Source organism: Sapajus apella, unplaced genomic scaffold (genome assembly GCF_009761245.1).
Source record: "Sapajus apella isolate SASKATOON/1434 unplaced genomic scaffold, GSC_monkey_1.0 scaffold105, whole genome shotgun sequence".
NCBI classification, from domain to species: Eukaryota; Metazoa; Chordata; class Mammalia; order Primates; family Cebidae; genus Sapajus; species Sapajus apella.
In genome coordinates this window covers 5,181,825-5,202,292 of record NW_022437045.1, presented here as the reverse complement: position 1 = coordinate 5,202,292, position 20,468 = coordinate 5,181,825, and the positions used below count along the sequence as shown (strand labels likewise).

The 20,468-nt window shown below is 39.1% G+C and overlaps 1 protein-coding gene across 7 annotated transcripts in view; it reads left to right on the top strand.

The window, feature by feature from the left end:
* ESR1 (estrogen receptor 1) overlaps positions 1-20,468 on the top strand; it is a 399,499-nt gene that overhangs the window by 307,711 nt on the left and 71,320 nt on the right. For all 7 annotated transcript variants that reach the window (XM_032258797.1, XM_032258792.1, XM_032258794.1 and 4 more), the window contains one exon: positions 13,218-13,356. In XM_032258797.1, the coding sequence (XP_032114688.1) occupies positions 13,218-13,356 (139 nt within the window). The remainder of the gene's footprint in view (positions 1-13,217; positions 13,357-20,468) is intronic.

Sequence of the window (20,468 nt, the reverse complement as noted above, 5' to 3'; positions counted from 1 at the left end):
CATTCGGGTACGCCTATCAAACGTAGATTGTGGGACTTTTCACATAGTCCCACATTTCTTGGAGACTTTGTTCATTCCTTTTTACCCTTTTTTCTTCAGTCTTGCCTTCCCGTTTTATTTCATTGAGTTGATCTTCGACCTCTGATATCCTTTCTTCTGCTTGGTCAATTCGGCTGTTGATACTCGTGCATGCTTCACGAAGTTCTCGTGTTGCGTTTTTCAGCTCCATCAATTCACTTATATTCCTTTCTATTTTGTCCATTCTCGTTAGCATTTCGTCAAATCTTTTTTCAAGGTTCTTAGTTTCTTGGCATTTGGTTAGAACATGTTCTTTAAGTTCACAGAAGTTTCTTACTACCCACCTTCTGAATTCTGATTCTGTCATTTCATCACACTCGTTCTCCCTCCAACTTTGTTCCCTTGCTGGTGAGGAGTTGTGATCCCTTTTAGGAGGAAAGGTGTTCTGGTTACGGGTGTTTTCATCTTTTTTTCGCTGGTTTCTTCCCATCTTTAAGGATTTATCCACCTGTTGACTTTGTGGTTGTTGGCTTTCAGATTGGGTCTCAAATCTTTCAGATTGACGTTCTGTTTGTTGATGATGAGGTTATTTCTGTTTCTTGGTTTCCTTCTGACAGTCTGGCCCCTCTGCTGTAGGTCTGCTGAGGTTCACTCCAGGCCCTGCTTGCCTGGGGTTCACCTGCAGCAGCTGCTGAACAGCAAGGGTTGTTACCAGTTTTCTTCTTCTGCTATCTTTGTTCCAGAAGGATACCCGCCTAGTGTCAATCTGATCTCTCTTTTATGAGGTGTCTTTTTGGATATATAGGGGTCAGGGAGCTGCTGGAGGAGACGGTCTCTTCTTTATAGGAGCTCAAACGGTGAGCTGCGAGCTCTGTTGTTGTTCATTCAGAGCTGCTGGGCAGGTACTTTTAGGTCTGCTGTAGCAGTACTCATAAACTGCTTTTTGTTCCCAGGTGCTCTGTCCCAGGGATTTAGGGCTTTATTTATGAGTTTCTGTTATGCTGCCGCCTTCTTTTTTTTTTTTTTCCTTCAGACCTGTCCAGTCCAGCAAGGAGGCAGCCTAGTCACTGTCGGTCTATAGCAGCTTTGCTGAGCTGCTGTGGGCTCCGCCCCACTGCCGAGTGAACTTCCCTGCAGTCCTGTTTATATGGGTGTAGTTAGAACTGCTTTGGCGATGGTGGCCCGCCTCTGTTGGGGCGGAGTCTCTGCTGTGGCGGGTTGCCTTGGCAACGGCGGGCTGCCTCAGCAATGGCGGGTTGCCTTGGCAACGGCGGGCTGCCTCGCTAATGGCGGACGCCCCTCCCCCACAGAGCTGGACCGTCCCAGGTTCAGCTGCGCTTGCTGTGAAATTCTCAATCCAGAGTTTCTGGTTGCTGTTCTTTTGTGGGGGTGGGGCCAGCCGAGCCTGATCGCCTGGGTCCCTGCCTCAGAGCCTTTTTTAAGTTGGTGTTCCAGTCGCCTGTTGAAGAGGCGCCGGGGTCTGTTTGTTTTCCCCTGCGGCCACTCACTGCGCTGGCTTAAACAGTGGCACTGAGGTTTGTGGCGCTTTTTTTTGTTTTTTTTCCCCTGGAATCTACTGTCCTGGTTCTCTGCTCAGTCCCCTTTTTGAGCCGGCGTACGGGCGACTTCCCGTGGCTCCAATCGCCAGCCAAAAGGGCCCCCGGACCAGTGTATTTTGTACGGAGAAGCGCGGCTCCGGGGCGCCGACAAAGCAGCCGCGAGGGGCAAAGCAGCGGCGCTGGCCGAAACAGCCGCGCTGGCGACCGTGAAGCACCTCCGCCCGGAAATTTCCTAGTCTGTGGGCAATAAAAACGCGGCGTCCACTCACCCTCTGCGCTTTCACGGGGAGCTGCAATCCTGAGCTGTTCTTAAACGGCCAACTTGGATCGTCCCCCCATGAATACATCTTAACATCTTAATCACTTCTTAAAGGCCTCACCTCCCAATGCTGTTACATTGTAACAGGCAATTAAATTTCATCAAGACTTTTGGCCGGGACAAACCACATCCAAACTGTAGCACCTAGCTACCTACTTTATTTTTAGAGTGGTCATTTAATGACCTGGCAGGATCTACTGTGCTTGCAAAAGAATCCACCATGGATTAAAGAAAAATAGTTTCTGGCTTTCACCTTTTAGCGCTTCTTTGGAATGGCATATTTAAGTTCAGTGCTCACTGACTTCAAAGGTGGGGTGGAAGAGGCTGAAATAAATTTTTCTCCTTTCTTTGGTTTGTTGCTCTCTCTCTTTGCTGCTGAAACTTGTGTCGAATAATGGAATGAATGTGGGAGGTGGGGAACTATAGAAAGAACAGGAGGGAGGGAGAAGTCTTTTCTAAATAAACCCCCATGTTCTTGTGAGACCCTTGGACCCCAAAGGGCTCCAGATTGGCTGGGCCCATTCCTTCTGTATATGGAGCCCTGGGTCTTCTCAGTTGAAGCATTGTCATGTGATTTGATACTCAGCATTTCTGAAACCTCTTGAAAATTTTACCTTGTAAAACTCCCATTTTGGACTTGTAAAAAGTGGGAATATAAGCCTCTTTTTTTTTTTTGCTCTGACTACATTCCAGAACTATAAGTCCCTGGGTTCTTGGCAACAACAGGTGTTCCTCTAGATTTTAGATCAAGTGTGTGTGTGTGTGTGTGTGTGTGTGTGTGTGTGTGTGTGTGTGAGGAATATCTCATTAAAATGACAGTATTGTCATCAATTTTGGCTTCATGTAGGGTCTTGTGCTGGGTGGAGATGGGAGGCAGCTATCCTTATCCATGCGGTTTGGAGACTTGTCTAAAAAAGAGACTGTCTACTTTCCTCTTTGTCTTTGTTTTGATGATATTTGTAGTGTTTACCAGGAGCATACAGTTATCTGGAAAATGTAGACTGATGACAATAGTATTTGAAATGCTCTGTAGGTCTGCTTCTAGGTCGATGGAAAGAATGTATGTTCCAAGGTACAAGTGCTTGTTGACTTTTCGGATGCAGCCGGTCTGTGCTCTTTGTCAGGTAACTTGGAATCACTCCACAGTGGCTGTCCTTCCTGTCCATTTGACAAGCACTTAAAAGGGCAGTCTTAAGTACTTCACTTCATAGTTTATTAATTTTTTCCCTTCTTTAGTTTGCAATCTACTCTCAGAAACTGAAAAATAATTTCTTTTACTTTTTTCCCCTTTCTCATTTAAGCTGAAATTGATTTCTTTCTGAGCGTGTAAGGAAAAAAAAAAAAAAGAAGAAGAAGAAGCTGTAGTTAATACAGTTGCCTTTGCTGAACAAAAATAAAAGACTAGTTTACTTCAAGCTGTGCTATATCAGAGTAAGGATATGCTCTGTCACTCCCAGGAGATTTTCCTAAGAGAGAGTGCAAAATTTTGTAATATCTACATAGAATAATTGTAGCAAATACGAGAAGTAATAGAATTGTTTATTTGGGGATGAGGTGGGGATGGGTTTTTGTGTGTGTGTTTGGAAAATTGGGAAGCTGGGAGATACTCTTAAATCCGTCAGCTTCTCCAGAACTCTTCTCAGATGCTTATTGTCATGACAACCATCTCTTCATAAACCAAGGCTCTGAGTGTAATACAGATGGGGTTGGTAACAAGGTAGAATTGCCATCTGCTTTGTTTTCTCTAAGGGATATTTTTTTTTGTGATCCCCAAGTCTAATCCTCAAATCTGAAAGTCTTGACTTGTTTTTCTTTCTGGAGTCAGATAGAGCTGTGAGATTAATTCTTTTCTCCTGACAAACTCCTTCCACACCTGTCATCAGACAACTTACTTGTTGTTAAATGGAGAAAAAAAAAGGGTAATATGTGTGTGTGCCTGTGTCTGTGTGTGTATGTGAAAACAAATATACATATTTTAATGACTTATTTGTCTGTCTACTTTGCAAAGTCTCATATGAGGTACCTAGTAATTTAATAATACGGTCAAGAGTGAGATTCAGAAAAAAGGAATGAGGCAATCATTTTCCCCATGAAACAGGTAAAATTGTGATTACATTTGAACATTTTATTAACACCTGTGCTTCCTGATGGTGGGGCTGCATTAAGTTTGTAAATATCTTCATCATTCTTCTTAGGTAACAAATAAGAGTGTAAATTATTTAGGAGAGGAAAAGCTTTTCTTGTTACTAAATTTGGAGAGAAATTTGCCAAATAAATGAATGCTTACAGGAGAGATTCTGCTTAATATCAGCATACTCCCCTTTGCCAAAGATACAAATGACATTTTCTCATAGCAACTTCCCACAAAAAGTGAGGCCATATATTTTTAAAGGAATATACCCAGTATTTTAAAAGTTTTTATATACTGTAATAAGAATTAATATATATCCAGCTTTGAAAAAATGTATATATATATATAGCCATTAAAAGCTATGTGGTAAACTACATTGATGAATAAAGATTATGGGAAATATTTCATAAAATTTACATTTAAAGTCAAGAATAATTTTTCTCTTTGTATTATAGTTATTTTACATATGCTGCAATCTATAATTCTAAACCTTAATTTCTTGAGGAGCTTTATGAGCTTCATCTTTCTTTCTAAATAGAGAAGTTCATACACTGCTTTTATGTTCTCTATGTTGATGTGTAAAAATAATCAAATACAAGTGGGTAAGTAGGATGTAACTACAATATATTACACATGCAAACACACAGGATGACTAAACTGTACACATGGGCTGATGTCCAGAGAGGGTAAAAGCTGCTAAAGAATTTTCGTTTTAATTTTTTTATTGTACTTTAGGTTCTGGAGTACATGTTCAGATCATGCAGGATTGTTGCATAGGTACAGAGTTTGAATGTAGTTCTGTGGTTAAGACCAATATTTTTTCAAAGGAGCATTATGAGGAGTGTGGTAACTTAGGTTGAAGTTGAAAGCCAAGCAACAGTTGAGCAGACCTGAAACCAGTTTTGTCTTTAGATTTCTTTTCTTAATGATTGGTCTGCAATGAGTTAGTCACTCATTGTACTTAAGGTCTTGGCAAAGGAAAGACAGTCTTCACCGTGTAGTTTATACCTCATGTATGCATTATAAGAGAGAGGTCCATAAAATACTGAAGGCCCGCTATTGGTTTTTCTTCTCCATTTAGAAAAAGTGAGGAAGAAGCAGAATTATCACAAACAATACTGTTGGCTTTTAGTTGGGATATACTACGGAAATGTCACCTTTGAATCTGTATATGTAAAAAAAAAAATCTCACAGTAAGATGTATGATCTGTTGCATTGTTCTGAAGGCATGGACAATGTCATAAATGTCTTCATTAGATTACATAAAGTAATAATACATGGTTCTATTATCAGATTGCACAGTCAAGGCTGGAAATTTGCAGATTTAGATAGATATCGTGACTTTCATCATCCGTACTTCTTTCAAGAAATGGTCATCTTAATATGGGATATTTATTTGAGGCATACATCATTTATTTTAAGAAGCAGTATCTTTGTTTATTGTAAAACTTCTGGACTAAATTCTTCAATTTTTTTCTCAAATGAATTTAGGGTTTTTTTTTTTTTTTTTTTTTAAACTTACCACTGGTATTTATTGCATAGTCTTTGCCCGAAGAACACCACTTTGTTTCCCAAGGCAAGTAGTCACTACAAGGCAAGTTTTGTTCTGTCTATCCCAAGGCAAATAGCAGCAAACACAGTGTGGAGGGTTGCTGGGTTCAGCAGAAAACCATCAACTATTTCTAACTGGGGATGTACGAAGACAGCTGCATTCTGGACATGCTAAACATCTTGAAATGCTTGGAGTGTAATAAAACCTAAAACGTGCTTTCTTTTTTTCATTTCTTTGCACATGTATTTTAGGCAAAATATAATCCACATGCTCTTTTCCCCTCCACTTTTAAATAATGAAAAATGTTGTTTTTTAGGGCTGTTTGAGGTCCAGGAAGCCTTTTATCCTTTTTATTAGGTTATTTTTATATATAAATGAAAAGAAAAACATAAACAGAAAACACAACATGACATCATGAATTAGGGCAAGCACAAACTGCCATTGCCCAATTTAAGTTTAAAGTTATAAACCTCAAATATTTTAAAATGAAGCATTTCTCTTGGTGTTTTGCAAAAGCAATGCTTTCTTCCGTTGGGCAGAAACTGCAGCCTGTTGGGATGAAGCAGAGAATAGAATTAATATTTATTGAGTAGCTACCATGGCATTCTGGGACATCTGCTAAGCCCTTAGTTTTTACAGTAACCCTAAGTGGTAGGTTAGTCCGTCTGCATTTTACAGATAGGAAATGCTTTCAGGGTTATTAAATAATTGCCTATAGACCACAGAAGAATTCAAAGTCAGGTCCTCTTGTCTTTTCAGCTCATGGCTTCATGATTTCTGCCCTCCTCATTCTGTTGTGAGACGGGTGGGAGTGTGCCCTCCAGATAATCAAAAAGTCCCATGTTGGGATTTAGAAGTGGCTAGTCATCAGGCCTGAGGATGAGGGCTATTGTAGCCTCAGGAAAGAAAGAGTCAGCTTGATATTGGCAAGGTGGTTATTTAGTATGGCAGCTGCATAAGAGCATTGCATGGATAGTATGATATAGGATGGGGGTCAGGGTAAGGGCTGCTCATACCCCCTTATTATAGCAGAGCAAAGTCAGAATAGTCACAGTGATGGTGACATAGGGCAGGTTCAAGAGAAAGCTCATGTTCTTCTAGCATTGAGATTCACAATATTTCAAAACAAATGATTATTCGATTAACATTTATTTTGGTGATGGATGCGCTCTTGTTGCCCATGCTGGAGTGCAATGGCACGATCTCCACTCACCACAACTTCTGCCTCCCAAGTTAAAGTGATTCTCTTGCCTCAGTCTCCCAAGTAGCTGGGATCACAGGTTGTCTGCCACCACACCCAGCTAATTTTGTATTTTTAGTAGAGACAGGGTTTCTCCATGTTGGTCAGGCTGGTCTTGAACTCCCAACCTCAGGTGATTGACCTCCCAAAGTGTTGGGATTACAGGCCTGAGCCATTGCACCTGTCTGCATTTATTTTCTAATCGTACTATCTATTTGGTAAGAGTTGTTTGTGACATTCTTTATTTAAATGGATTAAACTTATTTCCTTAAATTTTTTCTAATGTTTGTGCTGTTATTGAAGATAAAATATTACAGAATGGGAATGATAGCTTTAATGAGTCTGCATGTCTGCATATAAGAAAGTCTAAAAATCTTTTTGGAGAGAAGGAAAGTCATTTGAACTGTACAACAGGTACAATAGGGCCTGTGATCTATGGTATGGCATTAAGTTACTATTTTTTAGAGAATAAATTACAAAATATAGGCCATGAAGACTGCTTGGTATTTAAACAGGAGTCTAGTTCTTCTGGTACTGTATGTTCTATAAGCTTCTCCCAGAAATCCAAAGTTTTATTTAGCTTGTGGCCATCACTGTGCCACAATCTCACTTCCATAATTTCTTATTTTTTCCCATACTGTACTCTTGCACTGAGTCTTTGGCATTGAAAGGGAAAGAGGTGAATTATTCAACTCTTTGTCTATTGAGTAAAAAGGCAATACAGAAAAAAATGCAACAGGCAATTTCATAACCGACATTTTGGAGAACATTGGAGTCATCATATGACTGAGAAAATGATTATCTCTTTTGAAGGTCAGGAAACCAATATATTTTTTTTTCCAGTGAATCTACTGAGGGAACCAACCACCTAGCTTTTTGTAAATAGCAATCCCCAGGGAAATGTTCCTTTCTTCTTTTGCCGGGTTTCTGCTTTGAATCTTCATAGACTGTATCCCCTGGAAGTAGGAATATAGTTTTTTTTATGTCTCTACTGAAGAGTCACTCTGATTTATCTTTTACTCCAAGGGAGTATGGAGCTTTACAAGGATTTAGATTATATTAGTTATTTTGCTTGAAGATCTCTGCACACTTTTCAGCATTGTTTCTAAGAGCCTTGCTACACCCAGTAAAGGAGGGTGAGACTTCAAGAATCTCTTTGTATGCCAAGGCAAATTGGGCCATTTATAAGAAGTCCCTAGCAGAGCAGAGTGGAGAAGAGGTCTCAGGATCTCTTGAGGTCAGGGGCAGGGAGGTGGACATGCCATGAGCTCCTTTCACAGTCAATACAAAGTTAACACATCTTGGAGGAAAAACTGTGGCTGTGTAAAGGAAGGCAGAAGGCAGGGATGTCTGAACTTGGTGATAAAGCTGGAAGTTATGAGCTGGTTTATGATGGAGGGGTGAATTTTGCCATAAAAAGAGGCTCCCCTCAATTTTATTAGCTACATTACTGCTCATTCAGGGAATGAGGAGTAAGAATTTTAAGGCATTTCTCTCTGTTTTCAGTATATCCTCTCTGGATACTCTATTCCTGGGACTTATGAATATAGACTAGGAAAAAAAGCCTGAGTTAGCTTTTTTTTTTTTTTAAATTATGTTATTAAATGAGATTTCCAAGCACCTGATTTCACCTAGTCTTATCAAACTATTGCTATTACTTTTTCAATATGCATTCTGTCTCTCCTGTATGAAGGCCACAGGCCCACTGCCCCCATGTCATTAAGATGGAGATCCGGGTGTGGTGGCTCACGCCTATAATCCCAGCACTTTGGGAGGCTGAGGGGGGCAGATTACAAGGTCAGGGATTCAAGACCAGCCGGGCCAATATGGTTAAACCCTGTCTCTACTAAAAATACAAAAATTAGCTGGGCGTGGTGGCATGTGGTGTAGTCCCAGCTACTCTGGAGGCTGAGGCAGGAGAATCATTTAAACCAGGGAGGTGGAGGTTGCAGTGAGCTGAGATCATGGCACTGCACTCTAGCCTGGGCAACAGAGTGAGAATTCATCTAAAAAAAAAAAAAAGGAGGGGTTCCTCAAGTGATGGGGGATGAGTCACCACTGACTTGCCACCTGCAAGAATATCTGTCACTGATACCTTTCCTTATGTTTCGTAGCAGCCGTTAAGCTCCCACCTTATTAATGGCAACACTTTTGAGTGTTCAAGAGAGAATGGGATTTACTTTTTGGATGCCTCTAAGTGACTATGGCACATTCATTTGGAATTGCATATTAGAACATTCTTCCTGTTTATCAGGAAAATAAGCCAAGGGATTGAAACTTGATGTGTATCTGTAGTTTGCCCAATATTATTTTGCTTGGGATTTATTACATTATTTTTCTCCATTGGTTATGAACTGTAGGCATCTCATGGACATGTATTCCACGCTGAAAAGGTAGTTAGCTGCTGGGTGGTAAAGTTGAGACCAGTATATTGAAAGAAGAGAGACACTCCATCTAATAATCTTTTATAGTCTTCACATTCATTGAGAAGGTTGATTGATAACCTTTCCTGGACACTCTCCCCCAACCCTGACCCAGGAACTTGCAGAGCACACTGTGCAACAGATGTAATAACCCTTGTCTGCAGACAATATGCACAGCTGGGAAAGATAATTAAATAGACTCTTTTCGAGAGGTCTACAACATTTCAACAGAAGGATCAAGCAATCCTGCTGGCCTCCGACTGAAAACTATTACCAACAGACATACTTCAGACAGATTTCATAATCGCCTTATTTACGTGGCACAAGTGCTTATGGGGAGCTTCTTTGGCTTCCAAAAGGCCACTAAAACTGTCAGATCTAAATAATACTGAAACCGTAAAGTGGGAATTAAAAATTATAATTCCATTTAATATGTAAAGTTGCCATCAGAAAGAGGGCTTTTGGTTTTCCATATTGATTGGTTACATGGTCAACTGCAGTTCTGAGAACTCATGAGACACCCCCAGATCTCATCATGTGTGATTCTTTTTGAGGTTTATGTAGGTTATTGAGGTTTAAATAAGGTGGGATAGGTTTCCTTATGGGTGGCAATATTACATATAGCAAATGTCATGAGAGAAGATAAAAAGCCTCCCTTTTGAATGTTAACATTTCTGCAAATAAGTTTAATTTACAGTGTAAGTTTACGTTACTATTATGAGACTTCACCTAAAAGATTGGGGTGAAATCTAGGGTGGAAGTGCGGGGCCAGGGGAGGGATAGTATTATGTAAATGAGGGGTTGATAGGTGCAGCAAACCACCATGGCATGTGTATACCTATGTAACAAACCTGCACATTCTGCACATGTATCCCAGAACTTAAAGTATAATTTAAAAAAGGAAAAAGAAAGATTGGAGTGAAATCTTAAAGAATTATGAAATTAATAAATGAAACCCAGAGGGCTTTCATTTATAGTACTGCTGACTTAAACTAAAATGGGTTTGGTTTGTCCTATTAGATTGTGGGTATTGAGAAAGGAGCATTTACTGCTTCATAGGACATGTTTCCTCAAGAGCAAGGCAAGTTCCCTCTGACCCAGTACATTCCATAGGTAAATCACTGTACACTGTAGAGATGCCTGTTCCCTCCCTGCCCTTACCCTTTGGGGATTAGAAAACAAATCATTGCTTTTTCATCTTTTACTTTTTCTTATGAACAAAGCCACCCACTTTCTCATTTTTCCAGATGCCGAATCCTGCTTTATATGAGTGGAATCCACTCTTTCCAATGGAAAGACACTTGCTCTGAGACAGGCTATTCTATCATGAGCCTTGCATGGCTCAGTGATGTAGTGGAAGGTGCAATAAATTTAAACTTTACAAAAAGCAAAATTTGACAGGATCATGCATCTTGTGCTTACAATGTGTATATGGCCTAGCAGAATTTACAGACACATGCATAATTAATTTGAATACAGTATAGCAAAATGATCTGTTAGAAAACACATGAGAAGATGTGCAACATTATTAATCATTAAGAAAATGCACATAAAACCACAGTGCCAGTGTGATACCTCTGTATATCTATTATAATGTATAAATTTTCTCTCTCTTTTTTTTTTTTTTTTTTGAGATGGAGTTTTTCTTGCTGCCCAGGCTGGAGTGTGGTGGCATGATCTCAGCTCATCACAACCTCTGCTTCCCAGGTTTAAGCAATTCTCCTGCCTCAGCCTCCCTAGTAGCTGGGATTATAGGCATGTGCCACCAGGCCCAGCTGATTTTTTGTATTTTTAGTAGAGACAATGTTTCTCCATGTTGATCAGGCTGGTCTTGAACTCCTGACCTCAGGTGATCCATCCACCTCGGTCTCCCAAAGTGCTGGGATTACAGGCATGAGCCACTGCACCTGGCCAAATGTATAAAATTTAAAAGACTGACCATACCAAGCATTGGTGAAGATGTAGAGCAACTGGTGCTTTCATGTATTGCTGGTCAGAATGTAAATGGCACAACCACTTTGAAAACAGTTTGACAGTTTCTTAAAAAGTTAAATATACACCTGGCATAATATATCCAGATATCCTACTCTTATGTATTTAATCAAGAGAAATAAAAGCATATGTCCATACAAAAACTTGTATAAAAATTGCTTGTAGCAGCTTTATTTGTAACAGCCAAAAACTAGAAACAATCCGAATGTCCAATGAAAGGATACATTATATTCATTTATGGGATATATCCATGCAATGGAATACCATTTAGCAATAAAAAGAATCAACTGTTCATACATGCAACCACATGGATAAATCTTAAAATAATTATGCTGAGTTAAACAAGTCAGGCAAAAAGGTAAGAGAGTGTTAGGAACTAAATTAGTGTGTCAACAGTGGCAATGAAAAGGAGAAAATTATAGTAACCTCAAAGAATTGATGAACTTTGATTATGAAATGATGAAAAGAGAGGGAGTGTAGACTTTGAGGTCTGTCTCTAGCTTTGGTTTCCCTATGTGGATCATTACGTATTTGGATATAACAATTATCTGAAAGATGATACTTAAGCATGTAAGAAATGATAACTACCTGTTTATCATGCTGAGTTTTTGTTACCTCCAAGACCCACAAGAAGAAACATCCTGTAGGCAGACCATTCATACTTGACTGTTAAAGGAAAGCAAAATTCCATCTTGTCTTTTCTATCAACACAAATATAGCTAATAGAGTAATAGCAAATAGTGTAATATTTGTGAGAGAAAAAAGAACAAGCACACACATACGCTCAGTGGGATTCTAGAGCCATTCTCATGGATAAGAGAGAAGAAAGGGTTGAGGGCAAATAGAGAAAGAAGGAAAATAGACTATGGGGGGATGCCTTAGGGCAAAAGAATAGGGGACTGACTTGGAAGGTGCAATCTTTATGGATACTTGATTCATTTATTGTCCCTGTCACTCTGACATATCTTAATGTGTGTGGTGTGTGATTTATTTAGTCACTTGATCCAAATTCTCGAATTAAGTGGAGCTCAGAAGAGATAGTGTCCACTGTGGTCAAGGCACATGTTTTGGCTTCAACAGACAAATCAGCTCTCTGAGCATCTGTCTTCTTATCTGTACAATGGCCATATCAGTTCCTACCTCTTCAGGTTGTTGCATTCATAAATAATTGTGCACAAGAAATATTAGGATTGCTTCTAACCCATAGTAAGGGTTCAACAAACTCTTCTTCCTCCTTGTCTTCTTCTTCCTTTTCCTTTTGTTCTTCCTTCTTCCTTCTTTTTTTCCTTCCTCCTCATTATTATTATTAGTTAACCACAATAATATCAGTTAATGATTGGAAAAAGCTTTAATCTCTTAGTTCATCATTAGAAAACAAGCACACATTTTAGTGGTTATTACCCTAAGTAATCATAATGTCACCTTTTTTTTCATCTGACTCATTCTCCCAAGTGATTTATTTATATACGGTGTTTTATGAATCTTTCTTGTACATGTTACAGAAAATGAGTGTGGCTTAGGGATAAAGCAAAGAAATAGAAATTTAGTGACTTTCATTCTGCCTGTGCTCCAATTCCTGTTTGGTCTAAGGCAAGTAATTTAAATTTCTTGCACCTTAGCATCTTCTACTCAAACAGAAATGAGGAACAGTCACAGAGTGCTATCAGAAGTGACTAAGTAGAATGCACACAAGTTTTCACACTGAGTATAACTCTATATAGAATGCTAAGTGTGTTGCTCAATTTGGTACATTTCTGTAGATGTAACACTATGGCACCAAGAAACTTAATGCCACATTGAAATTCATTGAGATAGCTAGATTTAAAAAATAATTACTTGACTTTACTAAAAAATATGTTTGTATTGCATTTACTCCATCTAGTAGACAATAGACCTTGTCCGTTCAAATCTCTGTTGCATTAATTTCACTAGTAATGAGTCTTTTTCATTTGAGTCAGCAGGGTTTTTCTTGCTTGTTTTCAGGCTTTGTGGATTTGACCCTCCATGATCAGGTCCACCTTCTAGAATGTGCCTGGCTAGAGATCCTGATGATTGGTCTCGTCTGGCGCTCCATGGAGCACCCAGGGAAACTCCTGTTTGCTCCTAACTTGCTCTTGGACAGGTAAGTGACCTGGCTGCAGCTTAGGAGAAGCATGTTCTTTATGATCATCAGTTCATTCAGAAATGATTTTATTCATCCCTCTGTGAAGCTTCAGAGAACTTTATTAGGTATGTTTACTTGACAAATGGGTGCACTGGGGATGATTAGGTTAGTCAAATTCACGGAAAGCTAAGGATAACTTTCTGTTAGACATCGCCTCAGAAGAACTCTATTATTTCTGATACACACACACGCACACACACACACACAAACACACACTCATCATGAATGGTAATTTTCTAACTCCATCTTCAACTTGTGTCACATAAAAATAATATAATCTCTCTTTAATTAAAATCTATTTTTGCTTCTTGTACATTCAAGCCACAATAACATGTTCATTTTCTTCTCCAATTTTCCCATCAGCAAAATGAGGAAATTTGACCAGAGAGTTCTGAAGGTTACTTACAAGTAGAAAAATTCATTTTAGTTTTAAAATATGTTACCTTTTTTAACATACCATTCTGGGGTTGCCTCAGAATGTGGGTGCCATTTTTTTTTCAATCATTGCTTGGAGCAATAGAATTTACATATTACTTAATAGCAGCTGCCACTGATAGAGCCTCCACCCTGCACCAGCTGCTATGTTAAATGCTTTACATACATTGTCTCATTTAATCACCAGACTAAATCACCAGACTCCTAGGAGACAGGAATTTCATCATCCACATTTTACGAGAAAGAAAAATAAGTCGCAGAGACATCCTGCTACTTGCAAAAAGCAGAAAACTCGCTAATGGTGGAACCAGAGTTCAAATTCAAGATCTTTCTGGCTCTGGTATGCTCTATACCTCCTGTCCTGGGCACATGATCTTTCCACTCTTTCATGTTCGGTGATGCCTACTTTGGTTTGCTGCCACAGCATTCTGTTTTCCAGGTAAATCTTGTCTTTGTGGGCTACATAACATTTTGGACAAGAAAAGAATGATTTTGTTGTTTCTTGCAATCCTATTTTTGCCTTTGTGCCCAGCAGTCTAAGGCTGCCAGGTGGCCCACAGCGCATCTCTGCATGATCCTTTACTTCAGAGCATTTCACTGTCTTTCTACACTTGCCAAGTGCCTGGAGCAGAGTTGCAGCAAAATTTATTTAACTACCGGAGAATTGTTCAAGGTGTTGGTTATTGTTTTGTCTTTTTGTGTTAACACAGCTTTTGAAAAACAGTGGTGATATGGTTCAAGAAGCAGATTTTGCTGTCTGTAGAATATATTTTGATATCACAGTTTCACAAAATTATCAAGAATGGCCACTAGTCTTATTCCTTAGAACTGTACTCACAATGTATTCTGTCAGCCTTCTAGAGGATGCCTTCACTCTGTTCTTTCCTTTACATTCCTTGTTTTCCTTGCCATTTTTTCCTATCTTGTTTCTCTTCTCTTTTCCTTTGCTTTCCTCTTTTCTTCCTCCTCCTATCCTCTTTTTTTTTTTTTTTTGCCTTATAGCATTGTGGGTTTGTAACCAAGTTATATAAAGTTTGCAGATGAAAATATTAGACCGCAAGTAATATTTCCCTGCCTATTGCCTGGAATATATCTACCATGTTTAGGTTTTTGGGCATTCATAACTCATTTGCTCCTTGATTTCCATCCTCATCTGTATCTATCTTCTTTTTTTTAAATTTAATTGTTTTTAAAACATTGACACAATTGTGCAGATTCATGGGGTACATAGTGATATTTTGATACATACAATGTGTGGTGATCATATCTGTCTTCTGCATACACACCTGCTTGAGAACAGTCATCAAATAATTGCATTTTGAATATGTAAAGATGTTTGACATTACTGTACCTAACAAACTCATATTGCCAATGAGATGATATGGCCTAGAATTTTATCAGCTACAGCCTTCTGTTTCTTTTCTGTATACTCCAGTGGTGGCTAATTTTCTTCCCCATCTCTCACAGATGTATGAATGACTAAAAGTTCTTAAGCCTATTCATTTCTACTTTCTAAAACTTTAGATTGGAAGTTTTAATTCCTTCTAGACCAGGATTTGTCGATCTCTTTGCTATTGACATTTTGGGCCAGATCTTTCTCGGTTGAGGGCTGATATGATTCTTCCTTGGTTGAGGGGTGATATGATACAAATCTCAAATTGTAGCTCCCATCATTCCCATGTGTCATGGGAGGGACCCAGTGGGAGGTAATTGAATCATGAGGGCAGGCCTTTCCCTTGCTGTTCTTATGATAGTGAATGTCTTATGAGATCTGATAGTTTTATAAAAGGGAGCTTCCCTGCACATGCTCTCTCTCTTGCCTGTTGCCATGTAAGATGTGACTTTGCTCCTTATTCCACCATGATTGTGAGGCCTTTCCAGCCATGTGAACTGTGAGTCCATTAAACCTTTTTCTTTATAAATTACCCAGTTTTGCATATGTCTTTATTAGCAGCTTGAGAACAGACTAATACAAGGGGCTGTCTTTTGCATTTTGGGATGTTTAGCAGCATCCCTGGACTCTACCAGCTAGATGCCAGCAGCAACCTCCACTTCCTCCAGTTATGATAACCAACAATGCCCCCAAACATTTCTAAGTATCTTCTGTTGTGTCAGGTGGTGGGGGAGGCAAAATTGTCCCTGGTTAAGAATCATCACTCTAAGCTTTTCCAACTCAGTGTTCTATAAGCTCCTCAGACACACCATGCTTTAAATTGAACACCTTATCTTCCTCAACAAGTCTGTTCCTTTTCTTTTACTTTCTGTCTTGGTGACATCAACATTCACCTAGACACTAAAGCCAGAAGGTTTACATTACCCATGGATTATACCCTCTCCCTCACCAAATTATCCAGTCAACTATCAAGTCATCTTATGAACCACTTTGAATCCAGACCTCTCCTCTATCCCCATTCTTCTGCATGGCACAGGTCCTGGTTGTCTCTGCCCCAGATTCCTTGCTTCTGCACCACTGACTCACTTTCTTGGTCCTGCCCCTTTTTCTTTCAGTCCATTTCCCGTAGCACTGCTGGAGATGACTTTCTAAGCACAGCTGTGATCATGATGCTATCTGACTCACCTTTCAGTGGCTCTTTCAATTCTTAACATGGAGAAAACCCGTCTCTACTAAAAATCCAAAATTAGCCAGGTGTGATGGCACATGCCTATAATCACAGCTATTCGGGGGGCTGAGGCAGAAGAATTGCTTGAACCCGGGAGGTGGTGGTTGCAGTCAGCCAAGATCATGCCGTTGCACTCCAGCATGGGCAACAGGAGCAAAACTCCATCTCAAAAAAAAAAAAAAAAGAAAAGAAAAAAGAAAATACTGTGTAGACTTCTTATCTTGATAATCATGAATTTCTATCACAAGTATCTCAAACACAAATTTCTGAAGAGTCATAGGTGACCCAGTGAGCTCTTGTCTAGGCTAAAAACACCTGGTGGCCAAATTCAGAACTTCACATGTTCAAATTTCTCTTCCATTGCTTCTGAGTGACCTGCCACCATTAGGTTTCCTTATCAAAAGCATATCCACCTGTAAGGCTCATTTCATGTGCCCTCTTTTTATAAAACCTTCCTTCAAACTTTATTCTCTTCAGCCTTTATATGTGTGTGTGTGTGTGTGTGTGTGTGTGTGTGTGTATATATATATATATATATATATATATATATATATGGCTTTTCTCTCTACTCTTAGTTCTAAGCTCCTATTGTGGTTGGTTTGCTCTTCTTTTTATTATCCTCATTCTGCCATTTTAGTTATAATTGGATGTCTTCTCTTCCCTACTAGCTCATAAACTTCTTGTGGTCAGGAACCAGTTCTTGTTCATCTTGTGTGATTTCCAGTTTATGAAGTCTTCCATGATACCCAACAAATGTTTGTTAATTGCACTGGCCAAGGTCATCCAGGTGGCTTGCGGCTAAATCAGGAGAAGAATCTACGTCTTCTGGTAGTCATGGCAGCTGTTACTCTCATCCAGCTCACTTCTTGTGCATTACTACTCATCAATTCCTGGCTTATTCCTTTAAAAACTTTGCAGACATTAATATCTATATGTTTTGGAAAGATTTTCTTAATTTATAAGTGCATTTGGTATGTGCTTATACACCTGCTTATATGCCACCAATCTGTTAGGCGACTTTGAAATTCCAAATGGGGAAAAGCAAAGGCCCTAATCTTTCCTATAACAAAACCCCTTATGAAGTAAAATTCTTAAGGTCTCACTACATGTAAGAATATTAGATGATATGATTTGGTTGTGTTCCCACCCAAATCTCACCTTACATTGTAATAATCCCTAGGTGTCAAGGGTGAGGCCAGGTGGAGATAATTGAATCACGTGAGTTGTTTTCCTCATACTGTTCATGTGGTAGTGAACAAGTTTCATGAGATCTGATGGTTTTATAAGTGGGAGTTCCCCTGCACAAGTTCTCTTGCCTGCCACAATGTAAGATGTGACTTTGCTCCTCCTTGCCTTCTGCCATGCTTATGAGGCCTCCCCAGCCATGTGGAACTGTGAGTCAATTAAACCTCTTTCTTTTATAAATTACCCAGTCTCAAGTATGTCTTTATTAGCAGCACAAGAACAAACTAATACATTAGATATATGTTAATGATGAGTAATGTGTAAAAATACATATACATTTATATTTAAATATAAGTAATATTTACAAATAACATAAGATTAAAAAATAACCTATAATTTTTTAAATTATCTACTTTTCTAATCATTAACATGCACTAAATATTATTACATTTCAATATTATTTAATTACCATCTTGGTGTTTGAGGATAACTGCTTTTGATGACATTGATAGATGCATAACAGTAAAACATTGTGACCAACAGCCCATCTGAGATTTTACACATGTGGAAGATGGCTTTTGAGTGACAGCTGAAAACACTGTTTATGTCTTTTCCCTACAGGTTCCCAATACCTTTAATAAAATAGAGCTCCCTGATGCACATGTCACCTGGATCTCCCTTTTGCTCTTGTCCCATCACATTGTACATAGTAAACATTTTTGGTAACAAATGGCAGATATTTATAACTTCCAAAGCTAAGTGGTTGACAGCTAAGAGGCAGATGATGGTAGGTTCATCATTCTTCTGATATCTCAGGCATTGTGACACTACCTCTGGAAGGCCTGCAAGGTCGTCCGCCTCCACAGGCTGTTTTCATAGAGATAGAGGAAAGCTAGCTGGAAGTCAGCAGGAGACCTGTAACCCATGGATTACCAATGTTGCTAACTAGAGACTGAGTTTCATTTTCAATTGATTATAATGATGTCCTGTTCTCTCAAATTGTTGCAAATCTAGGCATTTACAAGACTATCTTGTAAGTTCCTTGCAAGACCAGGAGGATGCTAGAATTTACCCTAGTCTTTCTTTGTAATTGCTTAAATGTTAGTATTGGCAAATGGGGTTTAGTGATTATAGGAGTAAAAAAACCTGCTGCCAACCCACATTTGTGAGCAGAGGATATATTTCCTGTCTGGTGTCCATTTAAAAAGAATTATTGCTTGATTTACTCCCTGATGACAACCCATGAAATATTGATTCTGTTGGTTTATAACTTTCCTAGTAATATACTTATAGGCCAGTTTTATCCTTGCCATGCTTAGCCTACACACAATTTCCAGTTCTTCCCTGTATCCTGCAGCAGTGAGTTCCAAACACTTACTGCAGTCATCTCTTCCTGTGAAAACCAAGAAATAAAGGTTATTATAAGGTATAAAGAACCCAGTGATTTCTCTTGGGGTGTGTGTGTCCATGTGTGTGTATATTTTACAAGAGGAAAGTTAAAGATACTAGGAATGCCTGCGAAAGTAATCAGGAAATGGAGAAAACTTGTTTTCCATTCTAGCACCTAATCCTTTGGTGTGTTTTGGCAGTAGAAAACACAAAATATGTCCTCTGTGTCTACTAGGAATGCTTCTCTTCATTTAGTCCTGCTTGAGTGCTCATGATGGAAAAATATAGACTGAAAACAGGAGCAAAAGTGTTCATCCTACTCATTCCTTGTGGGGTCTCTTTGCTTTCAAAGAGATACTAGAGATGTTAGTGAAATGGTGTAAGAAGAAACAATATAAAGTGCCTGTTCAGTAAGATGATCCAGTTTCTAAGGAGCCGTTTTACTGGCGCCATCCATACTAACAAATTCTGAGAAATATTTGCGGATTTCTCAGTGAAGCCAAAGCACTCTCTTTTGACCCCTGTTTACTCTCAGAGAAAAAACTATTCATCCATTTGAAAAGCAGGGACCAATTCAACAAGCAGAGTATTCCCTCTACTAAGCCTTTGGCCAGAGAGTTGTTGCTCTAGTTCTTTCCATCACTCCTGCATCAGGAGGCTCTGCCTGCAGGAAATAGTATTGGACAACAGAAAGTTCTTTTACTCGTAGACATAAAATAGGAATAAATTCTCCTCCTTAAGAGAAAAACAGGTTGTTGCACCAGAAGGAACCTTTGCCTCTTCTACTAAATAGCAGATTGTTTTCCAATGATAAACTCATTTTAAATAGAAAAAAAAGTCATTCTCTACAAACAAGAACATTTTCATTTTAGGTTATTTATTGTAAATATTTCAGAAAAAATCTGTGCAAATAAAAATTTGCAAAAAAAAATCAGTGCTTCCAGCCACGTATTTATTAGCTTTTTTTTTTTTTTTTCCAGTGTAAAACTTCAGGTAAATTCTTAGCAGGCTTTTTACTTGGAAGAATTTATAAAAAAGTTCTGAAATGAGTTGAATTCATCTACATGTGCTTTTGCGGCATGAAGAGTAGGATCTCCTTTTGTGTTTCCTTTTCAAATTCTCCCCTCCGAAAAACTGTGTGCTACTCTCAGAGGAAGACCGCTCACATTATAGTAGCTGGGGGAGCGGGTTTTAGGGGTGAGAGGAACAGTGAACGATCCTTTCAGCAAGGTCAGTCCTGGGCAGGAGATGGTTTCAGGAATACTGTCAGCTTTGCTGGATTCCATCATCGCTTTCCAGGACCGTGTAGGCCCTGGGCCCTTGAAGGGTTTGCATGCCTCTTGGCTCCATTCATACCTCAAGAACTTTGTTCATGACCTTTTTTTTTTTCCACTCTATTGTATGGAATTGAGTGAAAACAGAAAAAGAAAAAGTAAGCCA